At 49.2% G+C, this 19833-nt stretch overlaps 1 protein-coding gene across 2 annotated transcripts; it reads right to left on the bottom strand.

Moving 5' to 3' along the window:
* Positions 1-602: 602 nt before the first annotated feature.
* On the bottom strand, positions 603-13127 carry LOC119957509 (nucleoplasmin-like). 2 transcript variants are annotated; one of them, XM_038785629.1, is made up of 10 exons: positions 13109-13127; positions 10273-10335; positions 9209-9294; positions 6801-6911; positions 6499-6592; positions 4698-4828; positions 4581-4609; positions 4473-4506; positions 2647-2727; positions 603-694 (listed from the first exon to the last, which is right to left on the bottom strand). In XM_038785629.1, the coding sequence occupies exons 2-9, from the start codon at positions 10322-10324 to the stop codon at positions 2683-2685; spliced, it is 582 nt and encodes a 193-aa protein (XP_038641557.1). In that variant the 5' UTR covers positions 10325-10335; positions 13109-13127; the 3' UTR covers positions 603-694; positions 2647-2682. The 2 variants fall into 2 exon arrangements, with proteins under 2 accessions (XP_038641557.1, XP_038641556.1); XM_038785628.1 differs by lacking the exon at positions 13109-13127 and adding an exon at positions 12604-12687.
* Between the last annotated feature and the right edge of the window lie 6706 nt (positions 13128-19833).

The following is a 19833-nucleotide window of genomic DNA, read 5'->3' as shown; positions in this document are numbered from 1 at the left end:
TTGACAAGCAGTCATTTCACCTGCTGTGTGCCAGGTGAACAGAAAGGTTGATCAGACCAGAATTTCACTTGGCAGATCTGTAGGTTAACGAATTTGTGCACATCCCTTTTTATTCAGTCAAATGCAAAGTTCTAGACAGCCTCCGCAGCACAAGATTGAAGGAATTCTCAACTCCCTCATCCTTCTCCAAGTTTAAATCAATGCTCTGGAAACTACATGCCTCCTATCCTCTCATCTGCATTTTTAAAAATTAAATTTAGAGTACCCAATTTTTTTTCCAATGAAGGGGCAATTTAGCGTGGCCAATCCACCTACCCGGCACATCTTTGGGTTGTGGGGGGTGAGACCCACGCAGACACGGGGAGAATGTGCAAACTCCACACGGACAGTGACCCAGGGCAGGGAGGGCAGCATTTTATAAGGCAAAATTTCATTTACCGCCCACCTCCTCCGTCCCATGCACTCCTTCAGTAGTCTGGCCTCTAGCTGGATGACCCACCCCGCCCGAGCTGGATGGCCCCCTCCCCCCGGTCAGATGTGTTTTGTTTGCCCCCCCCCCCCCCCCCCCCCATGGTCACCACAGACAGACATGAGACACAAGATGTAGCAAAGTGTGACCTTTATTCCAATAAATTTTATTCCAACGTTTTACAAAAATAAGTTTAAAGTCCTTCCTCTGGGCTTTGTTGTTTACCTGAGGGGGAGAAAATAAAATATTCTTAAATTAAATATTCTAGTGCAAGTCATGGAAAAGAAAAAAAAAAGATATTCAGCAATTGGTGTGATATCTGCCTCAGGAGGGCAAGGCTTTGGGAGGAATTCAAGTGTCAATTATCAAGGTTCCAGTTTGACATTAAAATTAAATTTAGAGTACCCAATTATTTCCCCCCCCCCAATTAAGGGGCAATTAAGTGTGGCCAATCCATCTTTGGGTTGTGGGGGTGAGACCCACACAGACATGGGGAGAATGTGCAAACTCCACACAGGGAAGGTTCCAGTTTGACTTGCAGATGTCAGCACTGGTCTAATTCTGGCCTCTTGTCTGTAGTGTTCTTGTCCGAGGGTCTGATTCATATGACAAGAACATTTGTAGCAAAAGCTATAAATGATTTAACACTGTGGGTTAACTGTATACAACACAACAGATGAATAACAGTATGATCATGCACAACAGATCATAGAATTTACAGCGCAGGAGGCCATTCGGCCCATCGAATCTGCACCAGCTCTTCGAAAGAGCACCCTACCCAAGGTCAACACCTCCACCCTATCCCCATAACCCAGTAACCCCACCCAACACCAAGGGCAATTTTGGACACCAAGGGCAATTTATCATGGCCAATCCACCTAACCTACACATCTTTGGACTGTGGGAGGAAACCGGAGCACCCGGAGGAAACCCACGCAGACACGGGGAGGATGTGCAGACTCCGCACAGACAGTGACCCAAGCCGGAATCGAACCTGGGACCCTGGAGCTGTGAAGCAATTGTGCTACCAATTATGATCATGCACAAGCAACTCAGCTCCCTAATCTGTCTGAGGTCACCTGACTCCAACATTCACTTTTGAGACTCCTAGTGGTCGGTCAGTAAATTACAACCACCATGATATCACTACATTGTCCATCTCCAGCATAATTGCTCCACCATTGGTGGCAGTACCTTCAGCTGTCTAGGCTATTCCTCCTCTCATTCTACCATGCATTCCTCCTTTAAGGCGTTCTTTAAAAGCCGATTCTTTGACCAAGCTCAAAGTCACCTGACCCAATTTCACCTTGTGGGATCCTCATGTGCCTTTGTAGTGCCGGAAGGACAGTTCAGTCCACCTATCCAAGTTTTGATTCTTCTGAATGGAATGGATGAAAGTCTCAGCAGCTTGAAGACAATGTGGTCTCCTGGCTGCCAGAGAGCAAACATTGGGCAGTAATTTCAAAATGGTGGATCCTGGGACCTCTATACCCATTTGGATGTGAAATAAAGCTTCTTTTGGCCCACCTGCCTGAACTAGGGCAACCAGTTAGGGCAGCACGGTGGTTAGCATAAATGCTTCACAGCTCCAGGGTCCCAGGTTCGATTCCCGGCTGGGTCACTGTCTGTGCGGAGTCTGCACGTCCTCCCCCTGTGTGCGTGGGTTTCCTCCGGGTGCTCCGGTTTCCTCCCACAGTCCAAAGATGTGCGGGTTAGGTGGATTGGCCATGCTAAATTGCGGGGAGGGGGAGGTGGGTTACGGGTATAGGGTGGATACGTGGGTTTGAGTAGGGTGATCATGGCTCGGCACAACATCGAGGGCTGAAGGGCCTGTTCTGTTCTATGTTCTATGTTCTAATCCTAATCCCAGAACAAAGTTCAATTTGACCATTCTTTCATTGGGAATCGAGGTATCAAAGTAAATGGGTTAAACACAGCAGACCATAGCAAACAGCACTGCAGGGACACAAACATGATTTCAGCATGTACCCTCCAAATAGCACAGCTTCCAACGCCCAATGATACCCAGTATAATCACACCAAAAACCATAGGAGCAGAGAGACATTGAACAGTTCAAATATAGGCTCCTTCCGTGACCCTCCCAAACTCTTCCAAGAGACTACATGAAGAGACGTCCCATTAGTCTGTCCTCCCCTAGAAAAAGGCCAATCCTTACCTTTCAAACATTTCCTTTGTGCTCTCCAACAAGTCTTTACTTCTTCGTAGCTACGCTCCTCACTTTACCGACCTCTTTTCCCTAGGGAATTAAAATAAGTATGGTGTTCATGCTGCATATACATTAGGCGATAGCCACAAGGCCAATTGCCAATAAGGCACATCCCCAAGGCTTACAGTTCATCAAACGGTTCAAGAATAGGAACAAGGTTGTAACCAGAAGCTGGTGATCAACAACAGTATCCATGAGCAGGGGTGAAAGGACCACAAACGGACTCGGAAACAATAAAACTGTTCCATGTCCTGGGGATTTGCCACAATCTTTTGCTCACTGACAGGTCAAATGACTACGGCAGAGCACAACAGGTAAGCACGCACCAAGGTATTTCTCCAAACAAGTATGGGAAAGATACGACTCAGCTTTGAGACAGTAGCGGGGGTAACGCGAAGAGGCTGGTTTTGGGGGTAAAGCGAAGAGGTTTTTGACCTCCTTACAGTTCAGTCAGAACCTGGAAGAGTTGTGGTCAGAAGGTGATGGACACCCTAACCCTATGGTGTTGGCATAACCACATCCCAAATTCCAGAATTGTAATCCAACAAGAGAGAAGGATGATGGGTCGCTCGGTATTCCGATGCATCTACTGCTCTTGTCCTTGTAGTTGGCAGAGTCTGTGGGTTTGTAAGGTGCTGTTGAAGGAGCCATGGTGGGTTACTGCAGTGCATCTTGTTGGTATTACGCACTGCTGCCACTGTGGAGGCAATGGATGTTGAAAGGTGGTGGACAAGGTCCTAGTCAGGTCAGCTGCTTTGTCCTGATGCTGACTTGAACCTAGTGGATTGTTGGCCATGCTTTGGAGAGTCTGGAATGGAGTTACTAGCCCAGAATTCCCAGCCTCTGACCTGCTCTCAGAGCCATCACATTAATATGGCTGATCCAATTCAATTTATTTTTTAAAATTTGTAAATAAATTTAGAGTACCAATGTAAGGGGCAATTTAGCGTGGCCAATCCACCTACCCTGCACATCTTTGCGCTGTGGGGGGAAACCCACAAACACGGGGAGAAAATGCAAACTCCACACGGACAGTGACCCAGAGCCAGGATCGAACCTGGGACCTCTGCCCTGAGGCAGCAATGCTAACCACTGTGCCACCTTGCTGCCCCTTCCATTCAGTTTATGGTGAAGGATTTTGATCGTGGGAATTCAGCAATGGTAGTGCCGTTGAATGTCAAGCGGAGACGGTTAGATTATTTTTTTGGAAATGGTCATTGTCTCAAGTCAATGTCTCAAGTTCTAGGCAATGTACCTGGCCTCGATCCAGCTCAAGCTGAATATGGACGCACTGCTTCAGTACCTGAGCATTAGCTACTTAGGCAAAATGGCTGCCTTCCACATCTATTTTATTATGCTGAAGCAGGAAGGAAGTCATGCAGTAAGTTAGCTAGATCGAGTCCAAGGGAACAAGCTTCCTCAAACAGCAACGTCCAGCATCCGCACAGGCCTGTGAAGGTCAGCAGATTCATTCATTCTGTTTGCATACATTTGACACTCAGCATACTGTCCAAATGACCCACTGGATGTTCCAGATTGATTAAAGAGCACATCTAATTCACCAGATGTGAACACAATGTGGAGGGGGTGCAGAGAACTTCCAGATATTCAACAAACTGCCCCGTGTTTGGACAGTTCAATTGGTTTTTCACTGAACAAGGCAAGGCGATTGAGACATCACCGTGGAAGTAACTAAAGCTGGAGAAACAAGGAGAACAAGAGTTCTTTCACAAAGCAAAGCATTGGATTTCATTGAGGCAGGAGGGAGAACCTACCTTTTTAACCGGAAGCTGCTCATCAGAGTCATCTCTGTAAACAAAGAAGTCACAGTCATCATGCAAGTACTCAGATCTGGCATCAGTGTTAATAAATCAGTCACTTACTCTGTCCTTTCAGCTTCCATCTTCTTCTTCTAAAGGAGAGAGAGATTAGAGAATTAGAGAACGAGCTTAGAGGGTTTTAGAAATAGATGAGGTTTTCCCAAGACAAGGAGCAGCTACCTTTGAAAGCCCGGCTTTCTTGGTGGTAGCAGACCGTTTCGCTGGCTTTGGGGGCGTTTCCTCCTCCTCTTCTTCCTCCTCCTCCTCTTCAACCATGTCCTCTTCTTCCTCATCCCATGAGTAATCCTCTACTAGAGATTCAAAAGGAGGAATTTCATTCAAATGCCAGACTCTTCCATTAGGAATGACTGAGCCAGCTATCCAAGAGCACTCGTTCTAGTTAACAAAGCACACCATCATCCCACCATCCATCAGGACAAGGCTGGCTCGAGGGCAGATTGACAAGATCAACTTCATCCTCTCCCAGCAGCACTTGATAATGTTTCAACTTCTTGTGCCTGGTGTTAGGAGTCAAGGGAATTACAGGACATCATCCCAGAGAGCAACAGCCTTCAGGTACTTGACCAAGACACTAGCTTGGGCTTTATGTGCAGTCAAGCTGATGGCTAAGCACCAAGACACTTCCAATGCATCCAAGGGGACAAGCTTGGGTGGACAAACAAAGAAATGGAGAGCAGGAAAGCAAGGACACCAGATGTTGGACATTGGGTGAAAAGGGAAATGCTGCACAGGACAGTCAGCATCTGCAGAGTATCAAACTATTAACGTTTCAGATCAATGACCCTTCAGAGCAAAACTGAAACTCTCTCCAGATACTGCCTGACCTCAATATTTCCAGCACCCTGTTTTTATATCAAGTAAACCTCTCCACCTCTCACTCAAGGACTTGCAAAAGGCCATTGAACACCAAAAATGTTGAATAATGACCCCAAGCAGATTACCTTGGCTGGAAATCCACTTTTGGTTAATGTATTGATGGTGACCAACCAGGTCAACTTAAAAACTGGCCACTCTAGGGGTACCAGGACCAGCGTCGGCTCATTCAACCAATTCCTGTGCTGAAGTGGGAATGAGGAAAGGTTGGGCCTTAAATTTAGAGTATCCAATTATTTTTTCTAATTAAGGGGCAATTTAGCACGGCCAGTCCACCTACCCTGCACATCTTTGGGTTGTGGGGGTGAGACCCACGCAGACATGGGGAGAATGTGCAAACTCCACACGGACAGAGACCCGGGGCCAGGATCGAACCCCGATCATCTGCACCGTGATGCAGCAGTGCTAACCACTGCACCACCGTGCCGACCCAGGCTGGGTTTTTATATTGGACTGAAGAATGAGAGGTGACATTATTGAAACACAAGTTCCTGAGAAATGGTGGCAGTGTTTCGTACTGCTGCCTCATGACTCAGGGTTCAATCCTGGCCCTGGGTCGCTGTCCAATTGGAGCCGATTCTCTGCGTGGGTCTCACCCCCACAACCTAAAGATGTGCAGAGTAGCTGTCTGGCTATACTAAATTGCCCTTAATTGGAAAAGAAGAATTGGATACTTTAAAATTCCCAAAAAAAAGAATAAAAGTTCCTGAGGAGACCAGACAGAGTGGATGCTGAAAGGAAGCTTGCTCTTGTGGGAAAGGCAAGTGTTTGGGAAAACGGATCGAAAATAAGCGGCTTTCCATTTTCAGATGGAGAGAGCCCTGGGCTGTCAGTTTGTGGAAATCTCCTCCAGCAGAAGCTGGGGCATTGGTTGTTTGTGAAAGCTGGATTATTGATTGATGAGGGAGTCAAACGTCATCAGTGGTTGGCACAATGCGAAGTTGAGGCCACAATCCAATCACGCTAGAGGGGCTGAATGGTCTATTCCTGCTCCCCATCAGGTGCTCACATGCAGGGGTGAAGAACTCAGCCCCTCGAGTTATTAAAAATAGAAGAGAGAGAGAGAAAGAAGCGGTCTCATACTTACAGACCATGTTTTGACCAGTTATATACACGGGTCCAGATCCACTCTTCAATCGGAAAGTAACTGGAGGAGTCAGCTCAATGCCAGAGATGGTGGTCTGGAAAGAGATCAGGACAGTGGACAATATTCACATGCTGCAAAACACAAGTCTAAACTCGGAACGCTCAAAAGTGAAGGCAGGAGCAAAACAGGAGAGAGAGAAAACCCATCAGCAAAGGTGACACCATCACCAAGTGGTTGAAAATCTTGAAGATGGGAACGTGAGCAGAAATGTTCAAACAGCAGAAAAGCTGAGAGTGACTAACCATTGGCAATATGGAAAGTTGCAGGGCAGCAATCGGAACGGCTGCACCCTGATTCTCTGGGACTATTTCCACAATGTTCAGCTCATCCTTTGCACCAACTCCCAGACATATCTAGGAGTCAAATAACCATATACTGAACCATATACTGAACACTAGACTGTCACCTGGAACAAAAGCAATTGGTTAACTTTACATAACTGCTCAGCCACATGTTCAGGGTGCGCCTCACTCTGAAAATACTCTTAGCAAGGAGAAAGATCGGCTAGTCTTCTTCGTTTATAGACATTTCCTCAACATATGGGAGTATCGGAATTTGGAGCAGAAGGAGGCCATTCAGCCCTTCCAGCCTGCTCAGTTATTCAATCAGATCATGGCTGATCTCTTCCTGGTCTCAAATCCACCTCCCCACCTGTTCCCCAGATCCCTTTAATTTGTTTTAAAAATCAGAAACATATCTCCCTCTTGAAACCATTTAATGATTCAGATTCCTCCACACGATAGGGCAACGAGTTCCACAAATTCACTACCCTGTGCAAGAAATAGTTCCCCCCTCATCTCAGTTTTACATCACCGCCTCTCAGCCTGTATCAGTGACCTCTCGTTCTCGATTGCCCCACACGGGGAAACATTTGGTCTCCGTTTACTTTATCAATCCCTTTTAGTATTTTATGTGCCTCGATATGATCAGAGTGGAGCGACCTGCCACACGAATGGTCACTACTCTTCCTGTATTGCATCCCAACAGGAACCAGTTTTATACAGCAAAAATGACAGTGAACCATCAGTTTCTACATTTGATACCCTCCCACCCTCTGGAGTCACCTCCGTGTCGCTGGACAGCCGCAAACCCATGGTCATTAAATTTCACAAGATGTGCGACAGGCCACAGGTGCTAATATGATCTCAGCGGACAGTCCAGTGTAGTGGCGAGGGACTGCTGCACTACCAGGGGTGCTGTCTTTTTGATGGAAATGTTAAGGCAAGGCCCATTATGCTTGCTGTGGTGCAGGAGTGCAAAATTCCCCGCGCTGTTTAAAGAGCAAACTGCTCTTCTGGCGTTGTGGGTTGACATCTTGTCCGTGAACCAACATGACCAAATAGACACATTGGCCACTTAACCCAGGCCTTAGGAATGCTGGTGAGTCACCTTGATAGAGCTAATATTCCCAGAAGGCACCAAAATGACCTTTAACCTTGCCCAAGTAGATATAATCCAGGGCCACTATGGAGATACATCCAAGCCTGCTCTTGCACAAATCATTCCCATCTCGAAATGAAGCAGAAACATGGAGGAATTTCCTCAAAAGAAACAACACAGATAATCTCTGCCAGGTTTGCGCTGATGCCTGAAACACTTTGGCCCACATTTCAACTTATTTTTTTTCAAATTAAGGGGCAATTTAGCATGGCCAATCCACCTACCCTGCACATCTTTGGGGTTAGGGGTGCGAGATGCTTGCAGACAAGGGGAGAATGTGCAAACTCCACACGGACAGTGACCTGGGGTCGGGATTGAACCTGGGCTCTCGGGTGCAGTGAGGCAGCAGTGCTAACCACTGCGCTGCCCCGTCACACACCTCACTCAAAAGCATCCAACCTTGGGATGGATTTTAAACTCCAGTATCCAAGATTAATTTTCGGGAGTCTGGGTAGAGAATGACAGGGACTTCACGGTGTGTTATTTATTTTTACAAACACCGAATCATGGAATCTACAGTGCAGAAGGAGGCCATTCAGCCCATCGAGTCTGCACTGACCCTTGGAAAGAGCTGTACCCAAGCCCACACCTCCACCTTATCTCCGTAACCCCACCCCACCTTTTTGGGCAAAGGGCAATTTATCATGGCCAATCCACCTAACCTGCACATCTTTGGACTGTGGGAGGAAACCGGAGCACCCGGAGGAAACCCACGCAGACACGGGGAGGACGTGCAGACTCCACACAGACAGTGACCCAAGCCGGGAATCGAACCTGGGACCCTGGAGCCGTGAAGCTGCTAACGACTGTGCTGCCGTCACTGCCAGCGGGGGAGGTGGCGAGATGTTCTTGCACTGGGCAGGGTTGTTTGGGATTATATCTCCAGTGGTTCTCCAGTGTCTGCATGATGAGGTGGATTGGCCCTCGTGTCCCGAGGTGTGCAGATTAGGTGGGGTTACAGGGATAGGGTGGGGGAGTGGGCCAATTTAGGGTGCTCTTTCAGAGTGCTGGTGCAGAATCAATGGGCCGAATGGCCACCTTCTGCACTGTAGGGATTATGGTACCTCTGACCAGAGCTGGTAAGAATCCCTCCTGAGAAGAAGGTGCTACTTTTGGTCAGATTGCTATGTACACCCTGGGACAATGAACGCCTCCCAAGATGTCAGGAGCCTAAATGAAAGTCATGGAAGAGGAACATGCATCTCCTCACCGTCTTCAAAGCCAGCTGATGTTCCCAGATCTCGTTGTCTGCAATTTGAAACTTCTGTGTGGTCTGACCCGCATTCAACTCACAGCCTGCAATGAATTCAACGTTATTCCTCCAAAAGAAACAAATAAAACATCAAAAACACTAAACTGCAGCCACTGTTGGCCATCATGATTCTTGCCATCAAGAACTCTTCACAGCCATGTAGCAACTTCCTGGATTTGGAGAATTCCCAAGAGGTTGCAGGAGGAGAGATCAGAGGGCAGCAGGCGGACACGTTTGGAGGATGATGAGCAAACAGGCGGGTTAGATGGGAAAGTCCACGAGTCACAATTTTGTTGTAATTTAACATGCGCAAGTTTAAAAAAAAAATTTAAAGTACCCAATTCATTTTTTCCAATTAAGGGGCAATTTAGCATGGCCAATCCACCTACCCTGCACATCTTTGGGTTGTGGGGGTGAAACCCACGCAGACACGGGGAGAATGTGCAAACTCCACACGGACCCAGGGCCAGGATTCGAACCCGGGTCCCAAGTGCTGTGGGCAGTAGGCAGTAGTGCTAACCAGTGCGCCACCGTGCCGCCCTCCCATGCGTCAAGTTGACAATTTAGAGACTTCCATCTGACAATCGGAAGATGGGAATCGTGCTCCCAACATGAAAGATCACATTCTCTCACTCCAACCTCAACACCTTTCCCAATCACTTCATGGTCAGAATCAACCCCTCAATCCATAGATAAACCATGGACTGCCCAGTACACAGTATAGACTGGGGGGGGGGGGGGGGGGGGAGGGGGGAGGCAGGTTGTGCAGGATGCTATTGGTTAGGGACACACTTCACCAAAGTACTTGATTGGCTGTGAAATGCTTTAAGTCCTGAGGTCACGAGGTCAAATTGATGAAAGTCTCGGTGACAAAGGACTGTGTCCACAAACTATTATGGAATTATAGTTGCAAGATAAATCCTAAACGGTAAAAACACAACATGCGTATTTCATCAAAGAGGTCAAATCAGAAACTAAAAAAGTAACACAAATTGATGGACTGATTAAAGTGTGATCCTTACTCCACAATACGGCAACTGGCGTATCCGATTTGTTGTTTTTGTTCGAAGTCATTCTTCAGGGTTCTATAACACAAAATAAAATCCTTCAATTTGAACTTGACCAAAGGGGAAAGGCTCATTTCACACTAGGCCCAAGAATGGACCCCGTCATCGGAGCAGAAAGGGAAGGGTTTCACAATCTCTCTCCCATCTCCCCCGCCCACTTCACCATCCCAACATTTCCACCAAACCAGAGTTCAGGCCCCTCCCTCTCCACATACCCAAATCCCATCGATTCACTGGCCAACACCCTTCCAACCATCCCATAACCAATAGTCCACCTTGTCGGGGTTGGTTTAGCACAGTGGGCTAAGACAGCTGGCTTGTAATGCAGAACAAGGCCAGCAGCAAGGGTTCAATTCCTGTACCGGCCTCCCCGAACAGACGCGGAATGTGGCGACTAGGGGCTTTTCACAGTAACTTCATTGAAGCCTACTCGTGACAATGTGTTTCCTGGCATCAGGAATTTCTTTGGCGACCGAAACTTAAGTCAGCATTTACACAAGAAACTGATGGAGCAGCAAAGACATCAGGAAGAGAAATGGAACAAACACTCCTACATTACAACCTTGGTCCAAAATGGACAGAGCGCTTAACTCCCAAGGTGAGGAGAGTGACTGGCCTCAATATCACGAAGCATTTGACTGTGGCATCAAGGAGCCCTAAAAAAATGATTGGGAATCAGGGAGGGATAATCCCTCGCTAGTTGAGTCATACCTAGTTCAAAAGGAATATGGTAGAGGTCAATCATCTCCATTCCAGGATATCCATACAGAAGTTACTCAGGGTAGTGTCCTAGTTCCAACCATCAGCTGCTTCATCAATGACTTTCCCACCATACAGACTTAAGTAGGGACACTTGTACAATATTAAAGGGTCATTTGCACTCAGCTAATGAAGCAGTCCATGTCCAAATACAGCAAGACCTGGACAATATCCTGACTTGAGCTGACAAGTGGCAATTAACATTCACACCACAAACCACACAGTGCCAGGTAATGACTCAACAAGAGAGCATTCAACAGCATATCCATCACAAACTCAATCAGTAACCATGGGGGTTAACATGGGCTGGACTAGCCAGGCAAATACTGTGGCTACCAAAGAAAATCAGAAGCTCAGAATCCTGCAGTGAGAATCCTCCTGACCCCCCCAGAGCCTGTCCACCATCTACAAGGCACAAGTCAGGAGTGTGATGGAATACTCTCCACTTGCCTGGATGAGTGCACAGCTCCATCAACACTCAAGAAGCTCAACACCATCCAGGACAAAGCAGCCCTGCTTGATTGTTTCCCCTTCCACAAACATTCAAACCCTCCAACATCAATGAACAATGTTGGCAGCATATTGCAGTGGTTAGCACTGGGACTGCAACACTGCAGACACAGGTTCGACTCCCAGCCCTGAGTCACTCTCCATGTGGAGTTTGCACATTCTCCTGGTGTTTGCATGGGTCTCACCCCCACAACCCAAAGATGTGGTTAGATGGATTGGCCACTCCAAATTGCCCCTTAATTGGAAAAAAAACAAACAATTGGGTACTCCATGAACAGCAGCAGCCGTGTGTACCATCTACAAGATGCACCCACAGGAACTCACCAAGGTTCCTGAGACAGCACCTTCCAAACCCACGGCCACTACCATCTAGAAGGACAAGGGCAGCAGATACCTGGGAACTCCACCACCTGAAGGTTCCCCTCCAAGTCACTCCCCACCCTGACTGGGAAATATATCGGCCGTTCCTTCACTGTCACTGGGGCAACATCCTGGAGCTCCCTCCCTAACAGCACAGTGGCTGTACCTACACCACAGGGATTGCAGCTGCTCAAGAAGGCAGCTCACCACCACCATCTTGAGGGAAGTTTGGGATGGACAATAAATGCTGGCCTAACCAGTGACTTGGTTTAAAAAAAAACTAGAGGATGTTGGATCAAACATAATGATAATACAAAAAGATGTTTAGACAGTAAAACCTTATAAGTGAAGAGCTGTACTCTCCCATCCCCCTCCCATCAGCAGCCCACTGAAATTGGAGCAAAGAATAAATTCTCTCAAATCCTTAGACCCCAAAAATAAATAAAATCCACCCCAATCCCCAGTGTTACACCCACAGGAAACAGTTTCTTTTGGAACACCATTTTTCAGAAGATATCATTGAGGTCTTCACAGCCCACATCTTGTCAACAACTCCCAACAATGCTGCATTGGGAACCAGGGCACAAAGCAGCACAAACAGGCTCCACACATCACTGTGACTCACCAGGGGGAACTCACACCATCAGCCACACTTACCCAACTCCAGAGGTGAGCAGAGAGAGGAAAAAGCAGAATCAATCTCAGACTCAAGGTTTTCCAAATAAAGCTGCTCAGCCCAGGTGGAAGCAATTGTGTGAATCAATCCCAATTAAAGCCAATGGGCTTCATTTTTAACCATGTCACTGCCACATTGGGGGCAGCACGGTAGCATTGTGGATAGCACAATCGCTTCACAGCTCCAGGGTCCCAGGTTCGATTCCCGGCTTGGGTCACTGTCTGTGCGGAGTCTGCACGTCCTCCCCGTGTCTGCGTGGGTTTCCTCCGGGTGCTCCGGTTTCCTCCCACAGTCCAAAGATGTGGATTGGCCATGATAAATTGCCCTTAGTGTCCAAAATTGCCCTTAGTGTTGGTTGGGGCTACTGGGTTATGGGGCTAGGGTGGAGGTGTTGACCTTGGGTAGGGTGCTCTTTCCAAGAGCCCGTGCAGACTCGATGGGCTGAATGGCCTCCTTCTGCACTGTAAATTGTATGTATGTATGCACCTGCTAAAGAAAGAATTTGCAATCCGAGAAAGTCTTTCACCAACTCATCACATCCTAATGTCACTTAGAGCCACATGAAGTGCTTCTGAAATCTTGTTACAATACAGGAAACTTGACAGTTATTCTGGGCACAGCAAGATTCCATAAATAGCAATGAGAGAAGTCACCTGATTGTTCTTTTTGGAGATGCTAATTAAGGAATAAATATTGGGTCGAAGTCCCTTGTTCTTCTTCAATGAGTGGCTGTGGGATCTTTGCAGGAGGGCTTCAGTTAAACTCTTCTCCAGAGTAGGGTACATCTGGAAATCAGCACTCCCTCAGTATTGGGGCTGGGAGTATCGGTCCAGATTATGTGCTCAATTCTCCAATTAAGATCCAATGAGAGACAGCACAGTGGTTTGCCTCACGGCGCCGAGGTCCCAGGTTCGATCCCGGCTCTGGGTCACTGTCCGTGTGGAGTTTGCACATTGTCCCCGTGTTTGCGTGGGTTTCGCCCCCACAACCCATAAAGATGTGCAGGCGATATGGATTGGCCACTCCTTTGAGGTCAACCAAACAGAAGAAAGGAAACAAACTTTGGGACAAACCCAAAAATTGCCGCTCCTGTCAGGGGCACTGCCCCGACGTAACAAAGATCAACGGTAAACTTAAAAACATCAATAAAGAGTGTGGTTGAAGAGGTCCCCCCTACCCCCGCAGTGCCCACCCGGAATGGAAGGCCTCGATTGTCCCCATGGATGTCGCGTGCTCCCATTCCAGGGTCACCAGGCTGCGAATGAAGCCGGGGAAGAGGGGCAGACAGTCGGACTGGACGACCCCCTCGGTTGGCCGCTGCCTGGTCCTATAAATGGGGCGCTTCGCCAGGCCCAGGAGCAGGTTCACAAGGAGGTCCTCCGCCTTCCCCGCCCCTCTCTGCACTCGGTGCCCGTCGATCCGGAGCGTGGGGCTGAACAAAACCTCAACAATGGATTGGTCAGAAAACAGCCATAAACACGTAACATAGACGTGGGCGGACTCCACAAGGCCGCAAAAATGGCCGGCCGTGGGAGGACTTCGTGGGAGACGGTGAACCGGTGCAATCGGTGATTGTACGGCATTGCGGTAACCTCCACCCCAGGTCCCCAGGATTGAGAGGGAGGACTTCTCCATAGAGGGACCTCCAGTGGGGACCTTCCACGGCCGGACAGCAGCAAGGCACGCCATGGCGTGTCCGGACGGCGGGCGAGGGTAAGGGGGTGAAGGGTGGCAACAGCAGCCCGGACAGGAAACCCCTCGGCGCAGTGCGATAGGGCACGGAGGGCATTTCCGTGAGGCAGCTCGGATTGTGGGGCACCAACCCCGAGGGAGGTTTCAGGGCCTGGGGCCAATGTGGAATTCTGTCCGGACAGGGGTTCACCCGGACAGGATACCACCACACACCTCCGCATCCTCTCAACCACGATGCCACCGGATCTGAGCTCTCGGATAGCATTGGCCACAAGCCGGACGTCCACCGCTGCACGTTGTGCTAACTCGTGGGGTGTCATCCAGCCCTCTTCTCTGGCACCCGGCACGTCCCCGATCCTGGTCACCCCGATAGCCACAGCTCGCTCCTCCGCCACCCGGCACGTCCCCGATCCTGGTCACCCCGGCAACCACAGCCCTCTCCTCCGCCACCCGGCACGTCCCCCATCCCGGTCACCCCGATAGCCACAGCTCCTCCGCCACATCCCCCATCCCGGTCACCCCGGCACTGTACTGCCCCGTAAATACATTTTTAACAAAGCGTTTCTTTCCCGTAAACTCAATTATTCAATGCTGTCCTGACCCACTTCCCATTTCATCCTTGGACAAATCCAAAACTCTGCTGCCCCTACGCTAATTCATATTAAACAGATGGGGTGCTCTTGCAGAGGGTCAGTACAGACTCGATGGGCCTCGAGGCCTCCTGTGTTGTCAGGATTCTATGGAGGAAGTGTGGGTTTCCTCCAGGTGCTCCCGTTTCCTCTCACAGTCCAAAGAAGTGCGGGCTAAGTGGATTGGCCACGCTAAATCGCTGCGTGTTCAGGAATGAGCAGGTTTTGGGGTTACGGTGATGGTGTGGTGTGGACGGGTCTGTGGACAGGAGTAGAGTGCTCTTTCGAAGACTCGATGGGCCAAATGGCTTCCTTCTGCACTGTAGGGATTCTGTGCTCTCCTAACCTCTGTGACCCCCTGCAGTCTCTAACCCTCTGAGAAGGATTCTGGAATTCCGGGAATTGCCCATCCCCAATCTCCTTTGCCTTGTCTTGAGTCCGTGCCTTTCGTTAGCTCGGCCCTATGGTTTGGAATTCTCTCTCTAACCTCTTCACCGAGGGCAGCACGGTGGCGCAGTGGTTAGCACTGCTGCCTCACGGCGCTGAGGACCCGGGTTCGAATCCCGGCCCTGGGTCACTGTCCGTGTGGAGTTTGCACATTCTCCCCGTGTCTGCGTGGGTCTAACCCCCACAACCCAAAGATGTGCAGAGTAGGTGGATTGGCCAAGCTAAATTGTCCCTTCATTGGAAAAAATAATTGGGTACTCTAAATTTATTTAAAAAAAAGAAGAAAAAAAAACCTCTTCACCGCAAATTCATTCCGGCCTTTAACACCGGCTACCTCTCTGACCAAACATCTGGTCACGTTTCCTCAGATCTCCCTGTATCATTCTGTGTCAGATTTCGTTAAGATCTCTATGTGAACAGCCTGACTGTGTTAGAAAGCTCTGCAGAAATGCAAGTTTAAAATTTTTTTTTAGAGTATCCAATTCTGTTTTTTCTAATTAAAGGGCAATTTAGCATGGCCAATCCACCTACCCCTGCACATCTTTATGTTGTGGGGGTGCAACCTTGGGACCTGGTGTCATGAGGCAGTCCTTTTTTTTTTAGGTTTCTTTTTAATTCAAAATTTTAACAAAATTTTACAAACCACGACAGAATGAAAACAACAAAAAACATAATAATAATAATAATAAAGAAAAACAAATTAACAACTTAACAAAGCAAGGTGGGGTTTCTGTCCTTTACAAGTAAAATCTACCCACCACCCATACCGCCCCCCTCTCCCCCCCCCCCCCCCCCACCCCCCCCCCCCCCCCCCCCCCCCACACCCCCACCCCCTCTGGGTTGCTGCTGCTGCTGCTGACCTCCACAACGTTCCACTGCCTGGAGAACCCCAGCAAGGACCCTCTCAAGGCAAACTTTATCCTCTCCAAACTTAGAAACCCAGCCATGTCACTGACCCAAGTCACCACACTTGGGGATTCACGTCCTTCCACATTAACAAGAGCCGTCTCCGGGCTACCAAGGAGGCAAAGGCCAGGACTCCGGCCTCTTTCAGCTCCTGCACTCCCGGATCTTCTGATACCCCAAATATCGCTATCCCCCAGACTCGGCTTTACCCGAGTGTCCAAGACCTTGGACATGGCCTTTGCAAAGCCTCCCCAAAATTCTGTAAGTTCCGGGCATGCCCAGAACATATGGACATGGTTTGCTGGGCTCCCTGAGCACCTCACAAACCTGTCCTCCACCCCAAAGAACTTGCTCATCTCACCCCTGTCATATGCACCTGATGCACCACCTTAAACTGAATCAGGCTGAGCCTGGCGCAAGATGAGGAGGAATTGACCCTGCCCAGGGTGTCTGCCCACAGGCCCTCACCCAGCTCCTCACCCAGCTCCTCCTCCCACTTGCCCTTCAAGCCTTCCACCGAGGCCTCCTCCGCCTCCTGCAGCTGCAGACGTTCAGCAGCGCCAGCCCACCCCGCCTCGACTGTGCTCTAAGAACAGTCTCTTAACACGCGGGGTCCTGTTTGCCCACACAAACCCCGTAATAATCCTGTTCACCCGCTTGAAGAAGGACTTGGGGATGAGGATGGGGAGGCACTGGAAGACGAACAAGAACCTGGGGAGGACCGTCATCTTCACGAACTGGACTCCCTCCGTGCCATGGCCAACGGCTCGATTGCCAGGGCTAACAGCAGGGAGGACAGGGGGCATCCCTGCCTCGTTCCTCAATGTAGCCTAAAGTACTCCGACCGCAGCCGGTTCGTCGACACACTCGCTACAGGGGCCTGATACAGTAATTTAACCCACCCTATAAATTCCTCTCCAAATCCAAATCTGCCTCACACTTCCCACAGGTACTCCCAGTCCACCCGATTGAAGGCTTTTTCCGCATCCATTGCTGCCACCACTTCTACATCCCCCTCCTTCCGAGGGCATCATAATCACATTCAGGAGCCTCCGCACAATCGTGTTCAGCTGCCTGCCCTTCACTAACCCCGTTTGATCCTCATTGATCACTCCCGGGACACAGTCCTCAATTCTGGTGGCCAGGATCTTGGCCAATAGTTTGGCATCTACATTAAGGAGTGATATCGGCCTGTAGGAGCCACATTGCCCCCCCCCCCCCCCCCCCCCCCCCTCCCGGGTTCCGACTCACACAGTTCACCATAAAAGTCCTTAAAGACCACATTGATCCCTTGCCAAACTCAGCACTGTGTTACCCCCCCCCCCCCTGTCCCTAATTCCCCCAATTTCCCAAGCCAACTCTCTCTGCCGTAGTTGGTGCGCCAGCATCCTGCTTGCCTTCTCCCCATACTCGTACCCCGCTCCTTGTACCTTCCTCCCCTGAGCCTCTGCCTTCCCTGTGGTAAGCAAGTCAAACTCCGCCAGCAGGCTCCAGCTCTCCTTTAGCAGCCCCTCCTCGGGGGATTCCGCATACCTCCTGTCCACCCTGAGTATCACCCCCACCAACCTCTCCCTCGCCATCCTATCCCTCTTCTCCCTGTGGGCCCTGACTGAAATGAGCTCCCCCCTGATAACTGCCTTCAGCGCCTCCCAGACCACACTCGCCGAAACCTCCCCAGTATCGTTGGTCGCCACATAGCTTTGGATACTCCTCCGAATCCGCCCACAGACCTCCTCGTCCGCCAATAGTCCCTTCGTCCAGTCTCCACAGAGGGCATTGGCCTCTCTCCTCCCCCAGCCCCAACTCCACCCAGTGTGGGGCATGGTCCGAGATGGCAATGGCTGAGTACTCTACCCCCTCCATTCTCGGGATTAGCGCCCTACTCACCATGAAAAGGTCAATCCGTGAGTACGCCTTGTGAACATGGGAGAAGAAAGAAAACTCCTTCGCCCTTGGCCTAGCGAATCTCCACAGGTCCACTCCCCCCATTTGGTCCATGAACCCCCTCAGGACCTTGACCGCTACCGGCCTCTTACCCGATCCAGACCTAGACTGATCCAGTGCCGGGTCCAGGACCGTGTCGGCAACCTGCCACTCACCATAATATATCTACCCCCTTTATCCGCCACAATACCCCCCCCCTCCTCAAATACCACCCGCTTGCTCACCAGAGGCAGCAGTGCTAACCCACTGCGCCACCGTGCTGCCCGAAATACAGGTTTTGTGGCGAATTTGGACAGTTTGCCTGTGGCTGGGGGAAGGATATTGCAGCTGAGCCCGAAGATATTTTCATCCACAGTTCAAACAAATGCAGGGGTTCCAAGATAGCACTCAGTACTGACTGCCCCAACTGAATGTGGTGAATGTATAACATATAAATCCACACTGTATATCACTGTGTCCCTGTGGGCTCTGTCTGTGAGCCGTTGCGCGGCTCTGCCCACAGGGGGAGATGAGGAGCTTGTACAGGGCTCCGCCCTCGGCTCCGCCTACAACTGGAAGTATGAAGTGCTGCGGTCTTGTGAGCCTGCCTTCAGTTCAGCATAGTCGCAGGCAGGCTCAGTTGTAAGTCGATTAAAGCCGCAACTCGTGTCTCTGAGTGAATTGATGGTCGCATCACTGAACAAAGCCCTCAATTTACAGATTGTGTCGAAACAGTAAATCTTTCACAGAGGGTTTCTTTTCAACACCGCCCTCAACCTCCCAAGATGCACAGCTACATTCGGTAAAGGTGCTGCAGAAATGGCGAAAGTAAATAACACTTTGTATTGTTACAACACATGTCAGGAGATAGGGCGGCACAGTGGGTGAGCTCTGCTGCCTCACGGCGCTGAGGTCCCAGGTTCAATCCCGGCTCTGGGTCACTGTCCGTGTGGAGTTTGCACATTCTCCCCGTGTCTGTGTGGGTCTCACCCCCACAACCCAAAGATGTGCCGAGTAGGTGGATTGAACACACTAAATTGCCCCTTCATTGGAAAAAAATAATTGGGTACTCTAAATTGATTAAAAAAGTCTCATCTACACGAGAATACAGATAGATATATGAGTCTGTCTTATCTACATACAGTTGAAATGAAAAAATTGAAATTGGCTTATTGTCACAAGTAGGCTTCAAATGAAGTTGCTGTGAAAAGCCCCTAGTCGCCACATTCTGGCGACTGTTATGACAGATTAATTTTTGATTACTGACCAATTACTTTAAATTTGTTTATTGAATAAAATATTGAAACAAAGCTGAGGTGAAGATGTAATGGATTTTAAAAAGGGGCTGTAATGTCCATTATATATTTTGTTAAACAAACAATTGTATTGAGGTATTTTTCGGCATTGTAAGAAGTTACAGATAACAAAAATGTGCAAACATCAACGTAAAACCAATACTTCAATCAAACCATACTGCACAAGCCCGCTCCTCTCCCATCGACACTACCCGCCTATTTATCCCTCTGACTCCACTATGTCCATTATATTTTAATTGAGATAATTTGTGTCGTTCTCAGGTCAGTCACTCAGTATTAAACGCAGACATATGAACGA

Source organism: Scyliorhinus canicula, chromosome 26, assembly GCF_902713615.1.
Source record: "Scyliorhinus canicula chromosome 26, sScyCan1.1, whole genome shotgun sequence".
Classification (NCBI taxonomy): Eukaryota; Metazoa; Chordata; class Chondrichthyes; order Carcharhiniformes; family Scyliorhinidae; genus Scyliorhinus; species Scyliorhinus canicula.
Note: the sequence above shows the minus strand (reverse complement) of the source record. Positions and strands in the feature narration are given on the sequence as shown.

What these genes read in the sequence shown, in the direction of transcription:
- LOC119957509 (XM_038785629.1), bottom strand. Translation starts at nt 10,324, where the DNA reads ATGACTTCGAACAAAAACAACAAATCGGATACGCCAGTTGCCGTATTG. An exon ending in AACTTTCCATATTGCCAATG is followed by an intron (nt 6,593 to 6,800) that starts GTTAGTCACTCT and finishes ATCTCTTTCCAG; the next exon opens with ACCACCATCTCTGGCATTGA. An exon ending in ATGGAAGCTGAAAGGACAGA is followed by an intron (nt 4,507 to 4,580) that starts GTAAGTGACTGA and finishes CTTTGTTTACAG; the next exon opens with AGATGACTCTGATGAGCAGC.